The sequence below is a fragment of the Citrus sinensis genome, chromosome 7 (genome assembly GCF_022201045.2).
Source record: "Citrus sinensis cultivar Valencia sweet orange chromosome 7, DVS_A1.0, whole genome shotgun sequence".
NCBI lineage: Eukaryota > Viridiplantae > Streptophyta > Magnoliopsida > Sapindales > Rutaceae > Citrus > Citrus sinensis.
This window is the reverse complement of record NC_068562.1, coordinates 4,788,708-4,810,907: the sequence shown is the minus strand read 5'-3', so window position 1 is coordinate 4,810,907 and position 22,200 is coordinate 4,788,708. Positions and strand designations below refer to the sequence as shown.

General features: G+C 35.2%; 1 protein-coding gene and 1 long non-coding RNA gene across 2 annotated transcripts; both read left to right on the top strand.

Annotated features, from left to right (window-relative positions):
• The first annotated feature begins 8,305 nt into the window (after positions 1 to 8,305).
• On the top strand, positions 8,306 to 10,664 carry LOC102612002 (uncharacterized). The gene is made up of 2 exons (XR_008056375.1): positions 8,306 to 8,781; positions 8,972 to 10,664. It is a non-coding gene; the product is annotated as an uncharacterized LOC102612002 (long non-coding RNA).
• Positions 10,665 to 19,631: 8,967 nt separating this feature from the next.
• Positions 19,632 to 21,342, top strand: LOC102612213 (probable xyloglucan endotransglucosylase/hydrolase protein 6). The gene is made up of 4 exons (XM_006466342.3): positions 19,632 to 19,945; positions 20,118 to 20,218; positions 20,353 to 20,549; positions 20,674 to 21,342. The coding sequence occupies exons 1-4, from the start codon at positions 19,765 to 19,767 to the stop codon at positions 21,056 to 21,058; spliced, it is 864 nt and encodes a 287-aa protein (XP_006466405.1). The 5' UTR covers positions 19,632 to 19,764; the 3' UTR covers positions 21,059 to 21,342.
• The last annotated feature ends 858 nt before the right edge of the window (positions 21,343 to 22,200 follow it).

Sequence of the window (22,200 nt, the reverse complement as noted above, 5' to 3'; positions counted from 1 at the left end):
TGGGTGAAGCAGACACGCAGTTAAAGTAAAATTATAAGAAAATAAAGAACAAGCACAAAAGAGAATACCAGAAATTACGTGGTTCGGCTTTTAGCCTACGTCCACGGGCGAAAACAGAAGGAAATATTTTACTAGTGAAATAAGGATTACAAGTATTGTAATATTTTGGCTCACAACCCAAAACCCCAATACACCCAATCTCTCACTCACTAGACTCTCTGCTCTGCAAGAATTATTTCTCACAACTCTCGACTCTCTCTACAAAATTGAATGCCTCTCAAAATGGAATTGAATAATTAAAACCAAATGAAGAGCTCCCTTTATATAGCCAAAATTGGCTTATAAAATATTATTATATTTTAAACCGCCTTTGATTTTTCTTCATTCTTCTTCCTCTTTTGCAGCTGCCAAAGTCTTCTTTCTTCCTCAACAATTTCAGCATTTTCAATCTTCAAAGCCGTGTGCAAAAAACTTGTTTATTCAAAGCTTTTAGATGCATTCAAAGCTTCTAGATGCATTCAAAGCTTCTAGATGAATGCCAATATTGACATTCTCCCACTTGGAGATTAAATTGAAAATCAATCAATCTCCACACCATCCTTTCTGCTTCGCCATAATCATGTTGCCTACGTTTCTGCTAGGCCACAAGAGGATCTACTCCAGACAAACTTATCAGTATTTATCGGCTTGGTCAAAACATCTGCTAGGTTCTCCTTCGTATGGATTTTCTGTAAATCCACACTTCCATCTTCCACTACTTCACGAACGAAGTGATACTGGACTCCTATGTGTTTTGTCCTGGAATGAAAGGCTGGATTCCTTGCAATGTGCAAGGCACTCTGACTGTCACAAAACACAGGAATTTTCTGTTGTTTGTGCCCGAGCTCCTCCAATAACCTTTGTATCCAAATAGCTTCCTTGCAAGCTTGTGTAGCTGCCATGTACTCTGCTTCTGTTGTAGATAAAGCCACAACGGTCTGCAGTTTCGAAACCCAGCTTACAGCTGCTCCCGCAAGTGTAAACACATAACCAGTAGTGGATTTCCTTTTATCAAGATCTCCTGCAAAATCTGAATCCAGATAGCCCCTGACAGTAAATTCTGATCCTCCATAACATAATGCAACATCTGAGGTTCCTCTGATGTATCTCAGAATCCTCTTCACAGCTATCCAATGCTCTCCACTAGGATTCGCCATGTATCGACTGACTGCTCCCACTGCTTGTGCAATGTCCGGTCTAGTACAAATCATAGCGAACATCAAACTTCCCACTACTGATGCATACGGTACTCGAGACATCTCCTTCCTCTCTGCTTCATTGCTAGGACACATACTTGAGGATAATTTGAAATTAACAGGAAGTGGGGTAGAAATTGACTTACAATCTTGCATGTTGAAGCGCCGCAAGATTTTCTTCAAATAATTCTTCTGTGAGAGCCAAATCTTCATGTTATTTCTGTCTCGGTGAATTTGCATCCCTAGAATCTTGTTTGCTGGTCCCAAGTCCTTCATTTCAAACTCCCTAGCCAACTGTGCCTTCAATTCTTGGATTCGATCTTTGTTGGGACCTGCTACCAACATGTCATCCACATACAACAATAAAATGATGAAATCATTATCTTCAAACCTCTTGTAATATGTACAATGATCTGAACTGAGTCTGTTGTATCCAAGGCTCATGATGAAGGAATCAAATCTCTTATACCAACACCTCGGCGCCTGTTTGAGACCGTATAGAGATTTGTTCAACCTGCAAACCAAGTTCTCCTTTCCTTTTTCTGCAAAACCTTCTGGTTGGAGCATATAAATTTCTTCTTCAAGTTCTCCATGAAGAAATGCAGTTTTAACATCTAACTGCTCTAGATGTAGGTCAAATGTAGCACACATTGCCAAGACTATTCTGACTGTTGTGAGTCGAACCACCGGAGAAAATATCTCGTTGAAGTCAATACCTTCTTTCTGAGCATATCCTTTCTGAGCATATCCTTTCACTACCAGTCTCGCACGATACGTTTGATCTTGTAGACCCATTTGTTTCTAATGGCTTTTCTTCCACGTGGTAGTGGTACAAGTTCCCATGTCTTGTTCTTGTGTAGAGCTTCAATTTCTTCCTGCATTGCTGTCATCCACAAAGCAACATCTGAGCTGTTTAAAGCTTCATGGAAAGTTGAAGGCTCTCCATCCTCTGTTAGAAGACAGTATGCAACGTTGATCTCTGTGACATACTCCGAGTGCCATGTTGGCGGTCGTCTCTCACGAGTTGACCGACGAACTTCTGGAGCCTCGGACTCGACTGGTTCTTGTTCCTCGTGCTCTGGTGCTGCTTCAGAAGAATCTGAATTTTCTGGATTATTTTCGACATATACTGGCACAGTCTCAGACTTTTCTTTTACAGTGCCATCATCTTCATCTTTTCTTTGCAGTTGATCTTCTACAAAAATAACATCTCTGCTGATGACGATCTTGTGGGCAGTGGGGTCCCACAGACGATACCCCTTTACTCCATCAGCATACCCCAAGAAGATACATCTTCTAGATTTTGCATCCAGCTTTGTTCTTTCTTGGGCATTGTACATCACGTACACAGGACATCCAAATGCATGTAGGTAGGAATAATCAGCTGGCTTTCCAGTCCACATCTCCATCGCTGTCTTCAACCCAATAGCTGTAGATGGCGACCGATTTACTATATAACAGGCAGTTTTGGCTGCTTCTGCCCAGAATGAATTGGGTAGACCAGCAGTCCTCAACATAGCTCTTATTCTTTCTGTAAGAGTTCTGTTCATCCGTTCTGCCACTCCATTTTGTTGAGGAGTGTATGCCACCGTGAACTGTCTCTGAATACCTTCTTGCTTACAGAAAGCAAGAAACTCGCCGTCTGTATATTCTCCACCATTATCTGTCCTCAAGCACTTGATCTTTTTACCAGATTCAAGTTCCACCCGCGCTTTGTATTCTTTAAACACTGGAAATACATCTGACTTTTTCTTAATTGGATACACCCAACATCTTCTGGAATAATCATCAATGAAAGTCACCATGTACTTTGCACCTCCCATGGATATATCCGGTGATTCCCAGACATCAGAATGAATCAAGTCTAGAATATATTTACTTCTAGCAATAGATCTACTGAATTTTAATCTATGCTGCTTACTTGTAACACAATGCTCGCAAAATGGTAAACTTACCGATTTGAGCCCCGGAAGTAATTTTCGCTCAGAGAGAATCTTCAAACCTTGTTCCGACATGTGGCCAAGTTTGAGATGCCACATCATCGTTGACTCTTCTCCATTTGATGCGACACACGCATCAGCCTCCTGTAGTGTTTCTCCTTTAAGCATAAATAGATTAGCACTGATCTTTTCTGCCTTCATCAATACAAGCGCGCCTTTAACAATCTTCATAATTCCATTCTCCACATGAGTTTTGCACCCATGATTGTCTATTTGTCCCAAAGACAATAGATTTTTCTTTAGGCTGTTGACATGTCGTACCTCCCCAATTGTGCGAATTGTACCATCAAACATTTTTATTTTGATAGTACCAATACCAGCGATCTCCAAGGCATGATCGTTACCCATATATACAGATCCTCCTGAGATAGGTTCATATGTGTGGAACCATTCTCTCCTAGAGGTCATGTGCCAGGTAGCTCCTGAGTCTATAAGCCAGACATCAGAAAGTCGTTTTCTGCCTTCTGAAACAGTTGTTGCCTCACTGTAGAGAATTTCGCCATCATCCGAGGTACTTGCTACACACCCCTGAGCATTTGATGACTCAGGTTCTTTGCCCTCTCTTTTCTTCTGGTTACTCCAACACTCCTTTTTGACGTGCCCTTTCTTGCCACAGTTGTAGCATTTAACATTCTTCTTACTTCTGGATTTTGATCTACCATGATTTTGACTCCCACTGGGGCCACGTTCTGTTGATCTTCCTCTCGTCACCGATAGCGCCTCCGCTTGCTGCGAACTTGCTTGTCTGTTTTCCTTGTTTTTTCGCCTGCTCTCCTCATTTAATACGGAGGCTGCAACATCGTCGAAAACTAGACCCTCCACTGGATTGTTGTTCGTCAGGTTGATGATGAGTTGATCATACGAATCTGGTAGACTTTGAAGTAGAAGCTCTGCACGTTCATTTTCCTCTATATTATGACCCAACGTTGTGAGTTGTGAAAATAGAGTCTTCAATGTGTTGATGTGGTCGGTCACCATTGTAGATTCCGCCATTCGAAGAGTATAGAGTTTCCTCTTCAAGAAGATTTTATTGTGTAGTGACTTGGCCTCGTACAATTTTGTGAGAGTATCCCATATTTCCTTCGCCGTATTTTTCTCTGCCACACTGGATAATACTCCATCCGCAAGTGCCAAGTGTAGATCAGAAATGGCATTGCCGTCTACCTCGTTCCACTTGTCATCAGTTATCTCCATGGGCCTTTCTTCAATTGCTGCCAAGCAATTATTTTTCCTCAATACAGCTTTCATCTTCATTTTCCACAACGAAAAATTATTTCCGTTAAATTTCTCAATTTCATACTTTGCCGCCATTTTATTGATAAATACTGTACACAAGCTAGTGTACCACCTTGAATAGTTGTGAGTATGTGTGAGAATGCACACCAGGAAAGTTCCCAGGAAAGACTGGAGGGGTCACAATGGTCCCACTTAAAACCCAGACTCCTTAAGCTCTTATCGCCTTTGTGACAGAACTTTCCTAGACATGTACAGAATCACACAGTTGCTTTACTCACACCACTATTCCCTGCTTTGCACCGCAAAATTCTTGGATCGCTTCCACCGTTTCACGTGAATAGTACCGTATACATGAATAGTACCGTACACCGTATACGTGAATAGTGCCGTACTCCGTATACGTGAATAGTGCCGTACTCCGTATACGTGAATAGTATCGTATGCCGTATACGTGAATAGTGCCGTACACCGTATACGTGAATACGTGAAAAATTCCTGACTCCAAAAATACAACCAATAGCTCTGATACCACTGTTAGGAAATTGGTGGGTGAAGCAGACACGCAGTTAAAGTAAAATTATAAGAAAATAAAGAACAAGCACAAAAGAGAATACCAGAAATTACGTGGTTCGGCTTTTAGCCTACGTCCACGGGCGAAAACAGAAGAAAATATTTTACTAGTGAAATAAGGATTACAAGTATTGTAATATTTTGGCTCACAACCCAAAACCCCAATACACCCAATCTCTCACTCACTAGACTCTCTGCTCTGCAAGAATTATTTCTCACAACTCTCGACTCTCTCTACAAAATTGAATGCCTCTCAAAATGGAATTGAATAATTAAAACCAAATGAAGAGCTCCCTTTATATAGCCAAAATTGGCTTATAAAATATTATTATATTTTAAACCGCCTTTGATTTTTCTTCATTCTTCTTCCTCTTTTGCAGCTGCCAAAGTCTTCTTTCTTCCTCAACAATTTCAGCATTTTCAATCTTCAAAACCGTGTGCAAAAAACTTGTTTATTCAAAGCTTCTAAATGAATGCCAATATTGACAATTTTAACTTTCTAACCAATAATCCGATGCCAGCAGATATTTCCTAAGGAGAAACCACCAGTTAATAGAGAATTCTTGGAAGCAGTTTTAATATGATTCTTGCACGCCAAGGGTTTTGGGAAGACAAACGAAATTTGGCGGTGAAAGAGATTCAGTGGGTGAGACCTTCGAGAACACACTGTAATACATAGTCATTGTCCATAAATTTAATTGGTTGCTTGTGTTTTTACACAAATTTCTTCGAAAAACCAAAACAGCGACCTATGATGAAGTTCTTTTTGTTGCTTTCTTTACCGAAATCTTTCCTCTTATCTTTCTGCATTTTGCTTTGAGAGTGCAACTGTTTTTCACATATATAAAAATATAATTAACACAAAAAGATGAATATTGCCGTCACATTGCATTGGAATAATGCGATAATAAGAGAATATGAGAAGGAGCAAAAGAATCCTTCCGGATCATTAAATCATTAATAGGCATAAAAAAAAAAAAAGACTACCCAAGAAGAGAATTTTTGCTTTTTCTCTTTTAGAGTATCACAGCTTTACAATAATAATATAGTTCTCTCCCACAAAAAAAAAAAAAAAAAATATATATATATATATATATATATATATATATATTGATAGTCTTGATGTAGCTGGCTAATTGACGCTGCAGATAGTGTCATTACATATCAGGGGTCGAAGATGATTTTGCCACACTTGCATTTCCAACTCATAGGCTTGTAGTTAGAGTTGTCTTCTCTTGCATAAGCAACACCATCGACAGTTGAAGAATCTGTCTTGCCATTTTGTACTTGGGGATTTGTCGGCACTTGAATCGCCTCACAGGGTCCGCACCAGCTGCACCTTCTCTGACATTTAGGTGGACTTGATCCTATCCTCGCTCTTAGTATAGCCTTATCTTCCTCTCCGATCTGTTTTAAACAAAAATAATAGCTAAACCAATTAGTGTGTTAACAGATAATTGCTATACATATATAAGTTCTTGTGTTTGTGAGTGCGCACGCGGGCGTGTGTATGTATGAGATCAACGTGTGAAGATTTATCCAACAAAAGAAAAAAGGCACGTGGAAGAACTCATTAAAGCTCACCTCTGAGAAATCAGAAGTTTTGAGATTTGTTCTACCAGCTGCACACAAGAAGAGAAAAGAAAAGAAGCAGTTAAGACTTTCATTTCACCACCAAATGCAGCAATCAACAAAACTTTTTTGGACTTGTTTTATCGTTTGAAGTTTTAACAACTACCCACTTACCTTCAGCCATGAATCTCATCTGGATTGAGCTGAGAATCAAAACAACGAAGGCAAAACTTGAAAATGAGCAAAGCCTGCGGCGAATTATGTAATTGCAACAATATCCCATTTTTTTGAAGAGAAGAGTTGAGCCAAAGCAGAAAAGCCGAAAACTTGAAAGCAAAATACGTTTGTGAGGCGTGAGGACTGAGGAGGTGGGGAGAAGACAGAGCAAATATTAATGAGCTCAGTGCAGCTACTGGTGGCCCACTGAAAGAGTAAAATAAGTAATAATACTGAGTTTGATGTGTGTGAATATAAATATAAAAGAGTACAGATGGAGTTGGGTAATTGAATGACAGGAGAATGGGGGGTGAGTTATTTCACTGTCTACTCTCTGTGAGGTGACGGAACGGTGGAAAGACAGATGAGAGAATGCTGTCGCTGTTGCTGTTGCTGTTGCTGCAGCATAGCTAAAAGAATAAGGAAGAAAGATGGCCTCGTTTTATGAGCTATCACTTAGCACAATCAAGATATATCAAGAATGAGATGTTGAAATGGGACGACAACAACAACAACAACACTATACACCGAAATTTGGAGATTGCAGGTAGATTTAAAAAAAGATGACAAGGACCCAAACAGCAAGAAAACAAAAAGTATATACTTTTTTATATATAAATAAATAAAAGATGTGGAATTGAAATGGGGATTTTGAAATAAGTTTTGAGATTTCTTGTCGTGATTGGTCTAATCAATCCCACCTTATCACGCCATATCTTCTTCTCTCTGAACTGTAGAAAAAGAAAGAACATATTCTCTAACGGGCATAGGCCACTCAGCCGATCGAGAGGTGCATTGCAGATCCCCCACGTGTGTCTGAATCCTCGTTTACGGGACTCGTGTCTTCCTTAAAAAGAAAATTACAAAATTTAGTTAGGAGTGGATATCTTTTCATTAATTCGTAAGTGGAATAAATATCTCTTCTATATTCGTGAGGGTAAATATTTGAACGTGAGAATTTCTTCATTTATTTATCACTTTCCTAATTAATTTACCATTTGATTCAACAAATATTTCAACTTTATTTTGGACATGAACTTTAATTTCTTTCCTCGGTTGGATACGGTCACAATGATATGCTTATAGTTTGATTTTATAAAATTTTAATTTCAAGCAACATGTTATATGTCGTGTTATTTATTTAATAGTCCTATGAAAATGAGTCTCATCACAACAAAATTGAGAACACACATGGAGTGGAAAAGAAATTAAAAGATAGAAAAATAAAAAATACCAGAAGCGAAAGATAGGGAAGCCAATAGTGTGTGTGTGTGTGTACTCCATATATATATAACAGCTGCCTGAGGTGACAACCAGCAAATAAAAGGTCCAAGCCATGAAGACCCGGATTGACTAAACACTCAGCAACACCATTATTCTTTTTGAAAACACGGGAATATTTGAAATTCATTTCCGAGAAAAGATATCTGCAGTTAAGCCAGCGATTGCAAGAACAAGAACCCAAAGAGAGTGGAGTTTAGGAGTAAGCAATAGGTGTATATGTGTATCGAACTTAATCTGTTGATTACAAAGAACGTGGCTTCAAAATAGAGTAAAATATACTACTAGATTTTTTTTTTTTTTTCTAAGAAAAATTAATTTCACAAAATGAAAATATCCAGAACATATAATTATTATATATCCCTTTACAATATTAGATTGATCTGGAAATATTTATTTTCCTCCATGAAGAAAATTGGAAGCGGCAATCTCCGTCCCTACTGATACTGTGCAGTTTTCAAGTATACAGTACAATCTTTCAAACAATGCAGCTGGGTGCGGTTCTGCGGCCCATTACGGCCCAAAACAAATCCATCACTTAACAAACTGTACGATTAAAACCGTCTGTGGTAAACTCCGCCCCGACTTTAGAGCAGAAGAGAAAAGGCAGGCGGGAAAGAACTAGCCGTTGGCCAAATTAGCCACAGCAGACGGTTCTCTAGAGAGTAGAGGTAAGCTTACTATTTTTATGGCAAGCCCAACTTTCGAATTTTATTTGTATTTCCTATGATCGTGTTTAAACTCTAGGGATTTCCTTTGGAAGGTTTTGGGTTGAGTTATGAATTTCTAACCCAAGCGTGTCAAATTTTATGTCTTGTACTAATTTTGATCTGCTTCATACTGAATTGCATTTATATTTAGGTGTAGTTGCTGGTTCTGGTTCCTGTTCCTGTTCCAATTTTAAATGGTGATTGGGTGGCTAATGACTTTATTCTTCTCATACATTCTTTTGCTTCAGACTTTGAGTCAATCTCTCGAGAGGTTCTATTGCAGAACAGTGGGTTCCATCCAAAATGGAAATTTAAAGATTCTATACGGTCTAAGAAAGTTGAGTTAAAAATGACTGCTTTTTGGAAATTAAAAGCTTGAATGTATGGGCTTGATGATCCAAGTTTTGCTTCAGATAAACAGTACTAGGATTGTCTTAAAACATCATCCCGACAAATCCCCAATTGGCATGCTCTGGTACTCCAAATATAGTATTGATGTATAAGATGAACAATGTTTAAGAATCTCATGGGAAGGTTATTGGCTTTGTAGATTCAGATCATATGCTGTCTTTAATAAAAGTATATCGGGCACAATCTTATGTCTATACTAACTGGGATTCTGTGGAGAAAGGTCGATGTCATATTCTTCTGTGTCTTTGTCATGGATGGCAAAGACCTTATGAAGGAAACCTACTTGTTTTAGATTATAGTTAATAAATTCAACATTTCTGAGAGGTTATGACAGTGTTTTGTGATAGTCAAAATGTAATCCATTTGGAAAAAGATCAGGTTTATTTTGTAAGAGCCAAATTTATTAAGATAAATTTCATTTTGTTAGAAGAATTTTCAGTTACAGAGATGTTTTACTACATGAGATTAGAATACATATAATTTTGTAGGACTTGATTATTGGAAGCAATTAGCTCAACGAAGTTCTAGTATTACTTGGGCTTGATCAACCACCGGAATGTGATGTGACATTGCTGGAAACAAGCTCAAATCCTAATGTTCATAATTGGCTAACTCCCGATTTCTTTAAACTTTTGTTGTACAACTTCATGTCCTGTGTACAAGAACCCAAAAAAAAAAATGGCTATGATCATATGAGAAAATCTTATTAGGGATTGATTGCAGGTTTGAGATTGGATATTTTCTACTCTTTCTTTATCACTTTTGCAGAGGAGGTTATGCTTTATTAAGATGTACAGTGACCAATACTAGTTAGAATTTTTTCTAAAGATAAAAGACTTTAGTTGAAGGGAGAAATTTATATGTTGAAAAAAATGTTTGAAGTCATCGTTCTTTTTGATTGATTACTGAAGGAACATGAGATCACTTAATTATAAGAGATTGAATCAACTCTTACAAGTGGTCAACAAATTCTTAAGACTTCATATATCAAATATCAGAACTATGAAACCTATTAATTCACAAAATTAAACAAATCTCCTTGGTCTTTAAGAGAAACCTTTCACTGCTTCTTGTCATCTTCTCATCGTATGTTTCCATGTGGGTTTATATATTTTTTCATGATGTGCCTTGAGTTAACCTGCATGATGGAACACTGCAGTGATCGTAGTCCAGATCTTCATATATTCTTCAGAGGTATCTTTGTAGCTGCTTTCTGCCCATTACAGTGTTTCTCTCTGCTTCAATAGTTACATTGTACAGTCAGATTTTTTGCATCGTTGTTCTGAATTATGTTGCTGCAACACGTAGAGCATTGTTTGAATTTATGCTAGTAACTTTGAGAACCCAAAATAAGTCTGAATTGGTGATAACAGAAGTGAACTCATTTAGTAATTCACATCTTTTGTTTATCTACAGCTCTGATTAACTTATTAGCTCCTATTTTGCACATCTCTATAATGCAGGATAATCATAGATTAGACAAAACAGATGGCAACTACAATGGAAAACCTGGGACAATATAATAATGATGACTGATACTAATTACAACTAATTGCAGTCAAGATTCTTAATCTTCTATCTCAGTCGTGTGGTCCTGGAATTGCGAAGTAGATAATGCTTACAAATATTGTCTTTTTTATCTTATCACAATACCTCTATAGTAAATAACAAGTGTCAGCCTATCGAGTAGTTTGTGAGTGTATACAACTACTTTCCTTGGTGCATTAATTAAGCTATACTTTGTTTAAATCCAATGCTTATAATTAAGTTTCTTAACAGCGTACATGTCGTAAAATTACACATGTTGCATAATATGACATTGACAATCTTCAAACTTCTAGATGACTCCTTGCTCATAGTCATCTGAATTCATTATTAGCCACAAAAATATTTTCAAATGTTACGTAGCCGGTGGTAACTACAAATGGGAAGCATCTACAGAGTTGTTAATTAGATGGTACATTTAAAGTGCTGGGTAATATATTTTTGAAGCCGCAATTTCAAAATAGAGTAATAGGACTCGACTAGCTTACAGAATCTGTAAGCGACAGACTGCAGCATCAGCCGTTGGATGAGGTTGGATGTGGAGTGAGAAATTAAACCATAGAAAATGGGACGGTGGGATGACGGGAGATGTTAGGTACAGAATCTGTACCATAGACAGGTCCAGAGTAATAATGGAGAATTGGAGATTAAGATATATGATTCTTATCCACTCAATTTTTGAATTTACATGGTGTCTTGGTGACTTGGGTTGATCAATGCGACATGATAATTTTTGGTTTTGTTAAAATCATTTCTTTCTTTCTACTCCTGCTGTGGGATTAATTGTTTGTTTAATATGGTTTATCTAATGATAAAAAATACTTATCTAATTTCATAAGTTCTTTTCAAGATTTTTGTTATTGTTGGTTGTTTTTTCTGACGAGTTTTTGAAGATTAAATAAACTATTTTTTTTTTGCTGGCAAAAGTTTAAATTTTGGGTTTTTAGGAGTAGGGATTGAAAAGTTTTTTTTTAATGTTACAATATTTAAAATATCTTTTACTTATTTAATAATTTTATTTCATTTCTTTCATAACATAACTTTTAAAAAAATTACACCAAAGTAATTTAACAATTTTTAATCAAAATTCTCATTGACAATTAAATAATTAAAATTATTTTGGTAAAATTTCTACTAATGAAGACTCTATTTAAATAAATTATATTTGAAAAATTATATCAAACGGAGTCTAATTCTTTATTGCTACCGCTACAATTTACTATAAAGTAACTCAAAAGTATTAGTTGTAATTTTTAGACCACATTGCTCACAAAATATGTAGTCATATGATTTGTTATTTACATGTTTATTTTATAGTACCAGACCCTGAATCCTTATAAAATCACGCAGGCTATTCTGTGAAAAATAAAACCAAATAATTACTTAGGCTATCTGGATCAACTTACTGTGGAAAGCAGTTTTCGTTTTGCGATGAGGACTTGAATTAATTTGACATAATTGAGTCGGTATCGGCTATCTAGAATTAATTGATTCTGAAGAAATATTTTACTTTCAGGCAGTCTCTCTCAGAGCGTGTGGCCACACGTGGATGCACAGCATGTGCCTGTGCTAGATTTCACAATGACTACATCAATCATCGAAAGGAGATTTAATGAGCGAATTTGGATTCGTATATGCGGTGAGTTATTGTCTTGTTGATATTCAAAAGTCTGGCTGTTAACTATAGAGAGTATCCATTAATGAGTAGGGATAAGAAAAACTCACAATTATCTAGCTGCTTAATTATTAACAGGACTGACTTCTAACCGTTGAATGCTTCCCTCCTAAACATAGCTATCTAGCTTGACCATCGTCATCAATATAATCTAAAGTAACGTTTGCCAAACTACCAAAAACGAAGTAAATTCATTAGATTGCTAACACAAATTTTGTCGGTCGTTTATTACTAAACCATAAATCAAATTAATATAAGGTGGTTATCCGTCATCATATATATATATATATATATATATATATAGATATATAATTATATATGCACACCATGCATGATTTAATAGCAAATAATTTAGATACATTAATTAAATCGGAAAGGAAAACGTGAATAATGGGTCATCGGTTTTAACTTCGATTTAGGAGGTACAATCAAATGAAACAACAAAAATTGCAAAATCAGTCTAGGGCTTTCAAAATTTCACTTGTTTTGTCGGCTGCTTTCTGCTTTTATGTGTAAAATAAAGAACCCCCCACGTAAATGATTCTATTTCTTGTGGGTCTGCATGTCAGCTTGGCGCATGGACAGGGAAAGATGGGAAACGAACTAGCTTCCAAACTGTGCTCCACATCAATGGATCTGTTTGTTGTGTGCGCCAAATCAATGGATCGCTACCACTAGTCCACTCGCGTACCTGACCTGCTGGCCGACGTTAACCCCGTACCAGTTGCGAATGTTTATCGTTCCACGTCGGCTAGGCAAATGCCCTCCACTCATTCTCTCGTACCCATATACGTTTCTCCCAATGTCTACTCTTTTAAACTCCACGTACTCGTCGACGGCATTTTTCACGACCTGATTTCTATATACATATAGACGAACAAGGGAGAGGGCTACCTTACAGATTCTGTAAGGTACACCCCTCACATGAATAGTGCTTGGTTGTGGGTTCGTATGGGATCCACAGCCAAGTTTGTGAGTGAGCTGTAACTTACAGAATCTGTAAGTTAGCAAGCTCCGACGAACAAGATGTACAAGGCAAGTTGGGTGGTTATTTAATTACACGTTGTTCAAACTAATATAACTGGCTGATTGAGTGATGATTGTACTTTAGATTATTTCAATTAGCTTGACTGAAGGACGATCCTAAAAGCTACTTTTAAATCTAAGAATTATTACAAGCAAAAGTTTTTGTGTTATTATTATCATTTGAGATCTAAAACGTGATTAAATATTCTAACAATGAGATATCAACTCAGCTGTCTTTGATGTGTCTAATTGTTGTTGGTTGAGTCAAATCCAATCACCCGATTATCGGCAAACTCGATAAACATTAAGATGGCTGTCTGCGAATGTACGCAATTAGCCAAATATATGAATTTAATAATGTTTTCTATTTACTAAATTACTTAACTTTGACAAATAAATTGTGATGACTTAGTTGAGAGAAAGAGATTTTTTATTAAAAGATCTTACAGAATATATTAATTGTAACAGTACGATGTCAGGTAAGTGTTATGAATATATATATATATATCGTAAAAGTTCCTTACAGGCTAGAAGTAGAACAAAGATAAAAAAATATAATCAAGGACCGTCGATGAGCATTTCTACATATTATTGTCGATGCCGTAGTAGTTACTGTTGTTTTTTTTTTTTTTCTTTTTCTCCCGTCTTTCTATGAATGTTTGTTTGTTCATTAAATATTTATTTATTTGAAGAAATCTATGAATGCACATAAAGGCTACAAAACACATTAATCCCAGCTTCCAAGTATGATAGGAACTCTATAACCAACTAATAACCAAAAGCCTACCACAAAAGCCTACCACGCACTTGTCCATTATTGGGTAATTTTTAAAAACCTTCCCTGAGGTTTGGGCTTGTTGCAAATAGATGGCGAGAATCTATTTATTTGTAAAAAACCCCCTACCGTCAGTTAACTTTAACATTGACCGTTAGTTGACTGTGCAAAGACAATATTATCCTTAACAACAGTTTGTAGACGGAAATAACTAAAAATAAAATTAAATTGTTGGCTATTTTACCCTCTTTAAATTATTGATATTTTCTTAAAGTTCCTACAAAAAAAATAAAATTAAAATTTTGAAAAATCTTCTTTAAATTGTTGATATTTTCTTAAAGTTTCTACAAAAAATATAAAATTAAAAACTTGAAAATGAAATAGTTATAATCTTTACCTATGATATTATAAATCTTTGGAATTGACAAAGATAAAATTGTCAAAAAATAGGGTTTGTGCTTTTTGCGCCAACAATTTTAATTTTTTTTTAGTTATTTCTGTCTACAAACTGTTGTTAAGGGTAATATTGTCTTTGCACAGTCAACTAACAGTCAATGTTAAAGTTAACTGACGGTAGGGGATTTTTTACAAATAAATAAATTATCGCCATCTACTTGCAACAAGCCCAAACCTCAGGAGAGGTTTTTAAAAATTACCCTCCATTATTATAAGAGTAATCACAAAGTAGAGTATTATGATGTGTTCTTACGGAACAGCCCATCTCTAATTAATGATCGAGCCACCCTTAAATACTATACAGATTGTTCATTTAAGAAGACACATCTGATGGTCGAACTAAAGCAAACTGATAGCCCAAAATCAATTGTTGAATAAATAATGATAATTTGTTTCTAGCCGAAGCACTAATTCATTATTATTATAGACAAGTAAAATTTAAATGGCCATTTACGGGAATCTTATAAAGATCAGGTAAAATATTTGAGATGTACGTGCATGAAGTTGAAATTAAGGTATCTTCCAAGATATAAATAAATGCTGACATCTGTATGGTTTCTTCTGCCATTTAAGATTTCGGGTAGTAGTTTTCCTTTTTTAGTCAATATACATATTAATTACTACCATTAAGTCCTCGCATATCAATTTATGAAATATCTGGAGCTGTTAACTAACATGGCATTAAATCTAAGGTCTCAAGTTCGATTCTCCACTTACAAACTCTATTTTAATTTCTTATTTTGCTTTTGAACATTTTGTTTTCAAACTATCCACGTCCTCTCCTCTCAAATTAATCTTAGTTTATATTTCATGTGAGAGAATTTGCTAATATTCAGCTTTGATAATATTGTTAGGTCATTGCCTATATATATCTGCTTAAAATTAATGGTGCATCATATTGTGCATGAATTGATGAGCAATCACAAGAAGATCTTTTCTCTTTTCCCTCATAGTTTACATAGACAAGAAGAGAACATACAAAAGTAAGTTTTTTGTTTTTCTTTTTATGTGTTGGTAATAATACATACATACACAGAGGTAAAACAAGACCATTGTCCATCCGACTTCACCATCCATAACATGCTAATTATCATTATCCCATTTTGTTTTTTAAAAAAGGCCAAAATAAGATGTTTTGACTTTTTCCAAAAACACATGTATACAAGAATTAATTTACAGTTCAATAATGATAAATCATAAATTTTGTGTAAATTAGTGTCATATTGCAAAATTAATTAAATAAAAATACTTAATAACTCACAAAATTTATTTTAATCAATATGATTCTCTACATCTATAAAAAAAAATTAAAACAAAATTTATGACTTCATCAACACCCTTTACAATTAACTAAGCACGGCCATTATTGATTTGTGCTGCCAAATTCCAACACGAGTAGAACGGGTTGGTCCCCACCTGGACACTAGGCTCAGCTGTTAGGGTACTCGAATTTCAAGATAACGTGGTCAGTTTGGTCTCTGAAGTTGGTCAGGACATCCACGTGGCACCTAATTACTGGGCTTGACGGAGGGATTGACACATTTCAATCATGCTAAGGATAAAAGCGATTTGTTTGTCCTTAATCTTGGAGTCTTTGCCCGGTCGACTTAAGTTGCCCCACAGTACCAGATTCCCTACTGGTGCTGTACAAAATTTCTACGCCTAGGTCCTACTCCTCTACACAGAGTCCACATTAAGTACATCAAGCTAAATGATTACAAACCGATTGTGTCTTTGATTGGCATTTCAATGAGCCACGTGTCCACTGCATATCTCAATTGCACTCTGAATTTTGCATGCCGTACGACTCAATAAGTTAAAGCATAAAAGTCAAATGATACATAAAAATCAAGAATTACAGAAGCTGGAACCACACACATTATTTTATTTCTTTTTTTCTTTTGTTATCGGAAACCACACGTATTAATTTGATTGGTTGAAAACACTCCTGTGTTTCACAAATGGGAGTGATTCAAAGCAACTTCTTAAATGTCTTCTAAGAGAAAATTTTCTTTTACTATTTAGATTGTGTCATAATATAGATTTATAGTTAAGGTCTTGACATAGGATTCCCCTTAGGTGCAACAGTGGCACCGTGTCACAGTTGCACCTAATCGTTGGATGTAGATGTCAGTGGATCCCATCAATCTAACTGTATCCAACGGCTAGGTGCAACTGTGGCACGATGCCACTGTTGCACCGTAGCCTGATCCCTTGACATAATTCTAATGTTAAATAAAAGTAAAATTATAAAAAAATAATTTTAAAAAGTACTAAATAAATCTAACAACTTTTTCATTTTAATAGTGAATAAGAATTAAAAAACAAAAAAATCTTATTCAATATCACCGTGTGTTATTCAATAGAGTTGACAACTTGACATGAGTATGTTACAAAAAAAAAAAAAGTAGTATAGCTCAACACTTACAGGCAACATATATAAAGAAGACTACATAACTAAAATTAGCCATTAGGCATTGTGATTTGTGAGATTCAATTTTCAGACACATCAAAACTAGCTGCAGGCGAATGTGAAAGACATAATTGTGAGAGAGAGAGAGAGAGAGAGAGAGAGAAGGAGAAGAAAAAGGCCAAAAATTAAACTTGAACTTAACGGACTTTTTCATTAGGGAGTTCCAGCGTCAATCCAGACTGTAAACCAGGGCCCACAAATTTCCCCACGGCGGCAGTAGATTCAAATCAAACGATCCATGTCAATCACACTCTCTTGGCTGTCCGCAAATACAGAGCGAGTTGTGATTGGACTTAGTGTTAAGACTTAAGAAAGGCCATTTCCACGCATATAATTTGATGGGATAGTTTATTTTATTTTTTTTTCTTTATAATAATTTATTTCATCTATATTTTTTAATAATAACTTAAAAGATTATTTTTATGAATTATAGTTAATTTATGGTATAATTTATTAAAGATAAAATAAAATTTTCGATTAAATAGGTGTAAATTATTTTAAAATAAAAATCTCAAGTACAATTAATAACATTTTAATTTCTGCATAAATTTAAAATTTTAAAATAACTTAATAAAATAAAAATAATACTAAATAACGCACAATATATACATCTGTTTGTGTTTATTAATTTTTTTTAACAAAGTCAACTAAATTTTTTAATAGATATATACAACATAAAAATAATAAGTTTTCAAGAAGGGATTGTTGACATATTGAGTTATGATAAATTAAAAGAAAAAAAATCCACTCTAATACGATATATTTTATCCTGTAATATATTAAATATGTAGTTTTATATCTTTTATTTTTTTATTAAAATAAAAGAAGGGGTATGCATTTACTTTTGATAAAATAACAGTATTAACTAATTATTTATTTGTTTATTATGATCATATTAAAGTTAAGGACAAACTAAAAGACAACAAAACACACACATACACATACATACTCATGTATGTTTGAAATCTATGATTTTTTTAATTTTGTCCTAAATATATATTTTATATATTATTTAATGTTATTATTGTTTACTTTTAAGTTAGCCCTAAATTTTAAGTTTATGCATAAAGTAAGATGTTATTTAATTGTGTTCAGAAGTTTTATTTTAAAATAGTTTGTATCTCCTCATTTGAAAATTTTATTTTGTTCTATGGTAAATTAATGGAAGTGTGTTTTAACCTATTGTTTATTATTTAAGTAGTAAGTCTGTTTGGTACGGCTTTTCAAGTATAGCTTATTTAAGTAGAGTTTTTGTTAGTAAAGCTGTTGTAATAGAGTTTTTACTAAAAAAAAGTTTAGTTATTTGATTGTCAATAAGAGTTTTTATTAAAAATTTATGAAATTACTTTAATAGGTAATTTTTTAAAATTATACTATGAAAACAATAAATAAGATTGTTAAATAAGTAGATGATATTTTAGATATTTTGATGTTTAAAAAAAAACTTTTCAACCTCTACTCACAAAATCTCAAATTTTGAGTTTTTGCTAGAAGAGGTAAAATAACTTATTTAACCTTCAAAAGCTCTATTAGAAAAATAACTATACAATAACAAAAATTATGATAAGAGTTTATGGGATTAAATAAATACTTATAGTCATTAAATAAGCCATACCAAATAGTCACTAAGAATGAAATATATTATTGCATCAAACTCTAGCAACAAAAATGATTTTTTTCCCATTTTAAAGTGATGGCTAGCTGTAACCTTAAATTCCCAATTGAAGCTTTTAACAAGGAAAAAAAAAAAGTCCCAATTATTGCTAGTTGACCAAATTTATTTTGACAACAGTACACTGTAGCACGGGAACTGCTTGGTTCACTATGAAATACGAGTTTTTTTTTTTTTTTTTAACTACATAAAGAGATTGTTAGGTGCAAGTAAAATTTTATTTCGGGTATCAATTAAATCATGTCTCCACAAACCTCAATTATCAACTTTACTATGATCAATGTTTGGAATTTCTTGCGAATGATTGAAAGAGTTAGACAACTTTAGCATCCAGACAACAACAATAGTAGTTAGATGTAGATATATAGAGATGCACATGTACCCTTTACTTTATTCGTTTATTAATGGCAGGCATTGTAAGTATGTGAACATATGTATTTGAGCAGTAACTCCCCCAAAAAAAAAAAATGAGATGATATTATTCTGTGTAATGTAAGAAGAATCAAGAGAATTGCGTGCACATAAAAAAGTAGATCCCTATTTCATTTAAAGAAAAGATGAGCGGAATTAATATTATACGGCAGATGGTAAACAAAGAATCAGAATGGAGGGGCCTGGGAGGAAAATAATTAACAAGAGAGTAGGGTTCGGTGGGGCCGAATGACGGCTTGTGATTAGCTGGATGGAAAGCTTGGCAGTGGGCAGTGAAATGAATGGAGCTTTCTATTTGAATCGAATTCAGCAGTCCACATCAAATTATTTCTCCTCGTTGATCTCCCGCGTATATATAAATACACACTTCCCACGACGCTTCTAAACCACACTCGGCATACATAACCACAACATATAATTAAAGTTCTCTTTCTAATTAGTAACAGATAATATTTTATTGTACGGCTTGTTTTACAGCTATGGCTATCCTAAGAAATGCAATAGCATTATTTGTGTTGCTTTACTGTCTTGTATCCTGCTCTTGCGTTTTAGGGCGACCGGCTACTTTTCTTGAGGATTTTAAAGTCACATGGTCCGATGCCCATCTCAGGCAAATCGAGGGAGGGAGGGCCATCCAGCTAGTTCTAGACCAAAATTCAGGTGGGGTTCCAATTATGTTTTATATCTCAAGTAAATTTTAATATGGGCTTTCTAGCAACTTTATTTCTTTTGTTCATCGTGCACATGATTGATCAACGAATATAATTACTATGTTCCAATTATGCATATGATTGATCATCGTGCTACATACTAAAAAGAAAAGCATTTTTAGGATGTGGGTTTGCTTCCAAAAGGCAGTACTTGTTCGGGCGTGTAAGCATGAAGATCAAGCTCGTTCCTGGAGACTCTGCTGGAACTGTCACTGCATTTTATGTGTGTTAGTTAACTGTGTATAGTTAGCGTTTAATTTATTGTGCAATTCTCTGTTTCAAAAGTTGAAATTTTGGCACATGAAAGATACTAACTTTTAATTATTTTATTTGGTTTCTTAATTAATTTTTCAAAAGATGAATTCCAACACCGAAAATGTGAGAGACGAGCTTGATTTTGAGTTCCTGGGAAACCGAACGGGTCAGCCTTACACGGTCCAGACCAATATCTATGCAAATGGAAAAGGCGATAGAGAACAGAGAGTGAACCTCTGGTTTGACCCTGCTGCAGATTATCACCTTTACACTATTCTCTGGAACCATCACCATATTGTGTAAGCTGTTATCATTGAACTCTCTCTCTCTCTCTCTCTCTATACATATGTTATTAATGCATAAAAATGTGTTCGTAATAATAATAGTAATAATTTTGAACTGAATTATTTCGTTGTACTGCAGCTTCTATGTGGATGATGTGCCCATCAGGGTTTACAAAAACAGTGGAAGGGCTCCATTTCCAATGAACCAACCCATGGGGGTGTATTCGACGCTGTGGGAAGCAGATGACTGGGCAACAAGAGGTGGTCTAGAGAAAATAGATTGGAGCAAAGCTCCTTTTTATGCTTATTACAGAGACTTTGATATTGAGGGCTGCCCAGTTCCTGGACCAGCAAACTGTGCCTCGAACCCAGGTAACTGGTGGGAGGCAAATAATTATCAAGCCCTCACCGCCATGGAAGCAAGAAGATACAGATGGGTTCGTCTCAACCACATGATCTATGATTATTGCACTGATAAATCAAGATACCCAGTACCCCCACCGGAATGCCTTGCCGGCATATAAATTCAACCCGCCAATTAATTAAGCAGTTGGACGGTACTCCATATCCGTATCATATCATGTATATTACTTCACGTACACGTCCTTTGTATTATTCCCTATTCGTGTGAAAAGACTTATACGCATATCAAGGGAGGGGCAGGAGGGAAAATAAACATTGTGTGCTTTTAAATGTGATTATGGGAGTGGGAAATATGTGGGTATTCTGCTCCGCTTGTACCATATATAAGTCTGAATTTGATGCACAGTATTCTGTGCCAATAAAAGCCTCTTCATAATTGTGAAAATGATTACTCGCATATATTCAGATTCCATTTTCAAAACTTTGGTTAGTGTTGTCTGCTGGGTGTTGAAACAAAGGAAAGAAGTCTTGTCTACTGTTCGCTACATTATGATGCAAGCAATAATAAGAAGATGAGGAGGAGGGAAAAAGAAAAGCTTTTAATAATTTTATATAATTATTTGAATTCTTACTACTTACGGCCAATAGGGAGTTCAAAGAATTTTTTATTTTTTAAAAAAAGGAATTAGTTGTCACCGACGACCGACGTTTAGTATTTTGTGAATAGTCCCTTCATGGTTAAGCTCTATTTATTGCTGCTTTCAATCCTGTGAAGCTGATACTTACATATATACACGCCAAAAGGAAATGGTCCCGTCGGGATAGATACGAGCCAAGGGCTGCGAGAGAGCTGGCACTTGCCCGCGTAAGGACAGAATTGGGTTGCAAGAGCCCAGAAGAGTTTCTATATATAATGGGGTCCCAATTTTTCAAATGGCTTTGTTGTTCGAACTACTATGTACTTGTTGTTTTTTTCTTTTTCTTTTTCTTTTTTCAAAAATTATATTACAATCTAACTTCTTAGGATGGGTGAAAAGGCAAGATGTGTCCCATATATACCGGCATGTCATTTTCTCTCATACAATAAAATAGGAAATGGATGTTATTACCACCGGGTAGAAAGGCCTTGCAAGAGGGCAAATACGTACGTACGTGCTCTTAAAAAGCTTAACAGAAAAGGCAAATTGCGAAGAGAAAGCGAACTGATGACATTTCTTTGTTAATGAAACACACCGTACGCAGGAAAATAATATTAAACCCAAAAAAAAAAAGAAAAAAGCTTCTCTGAAATAAAAAGAAAGCA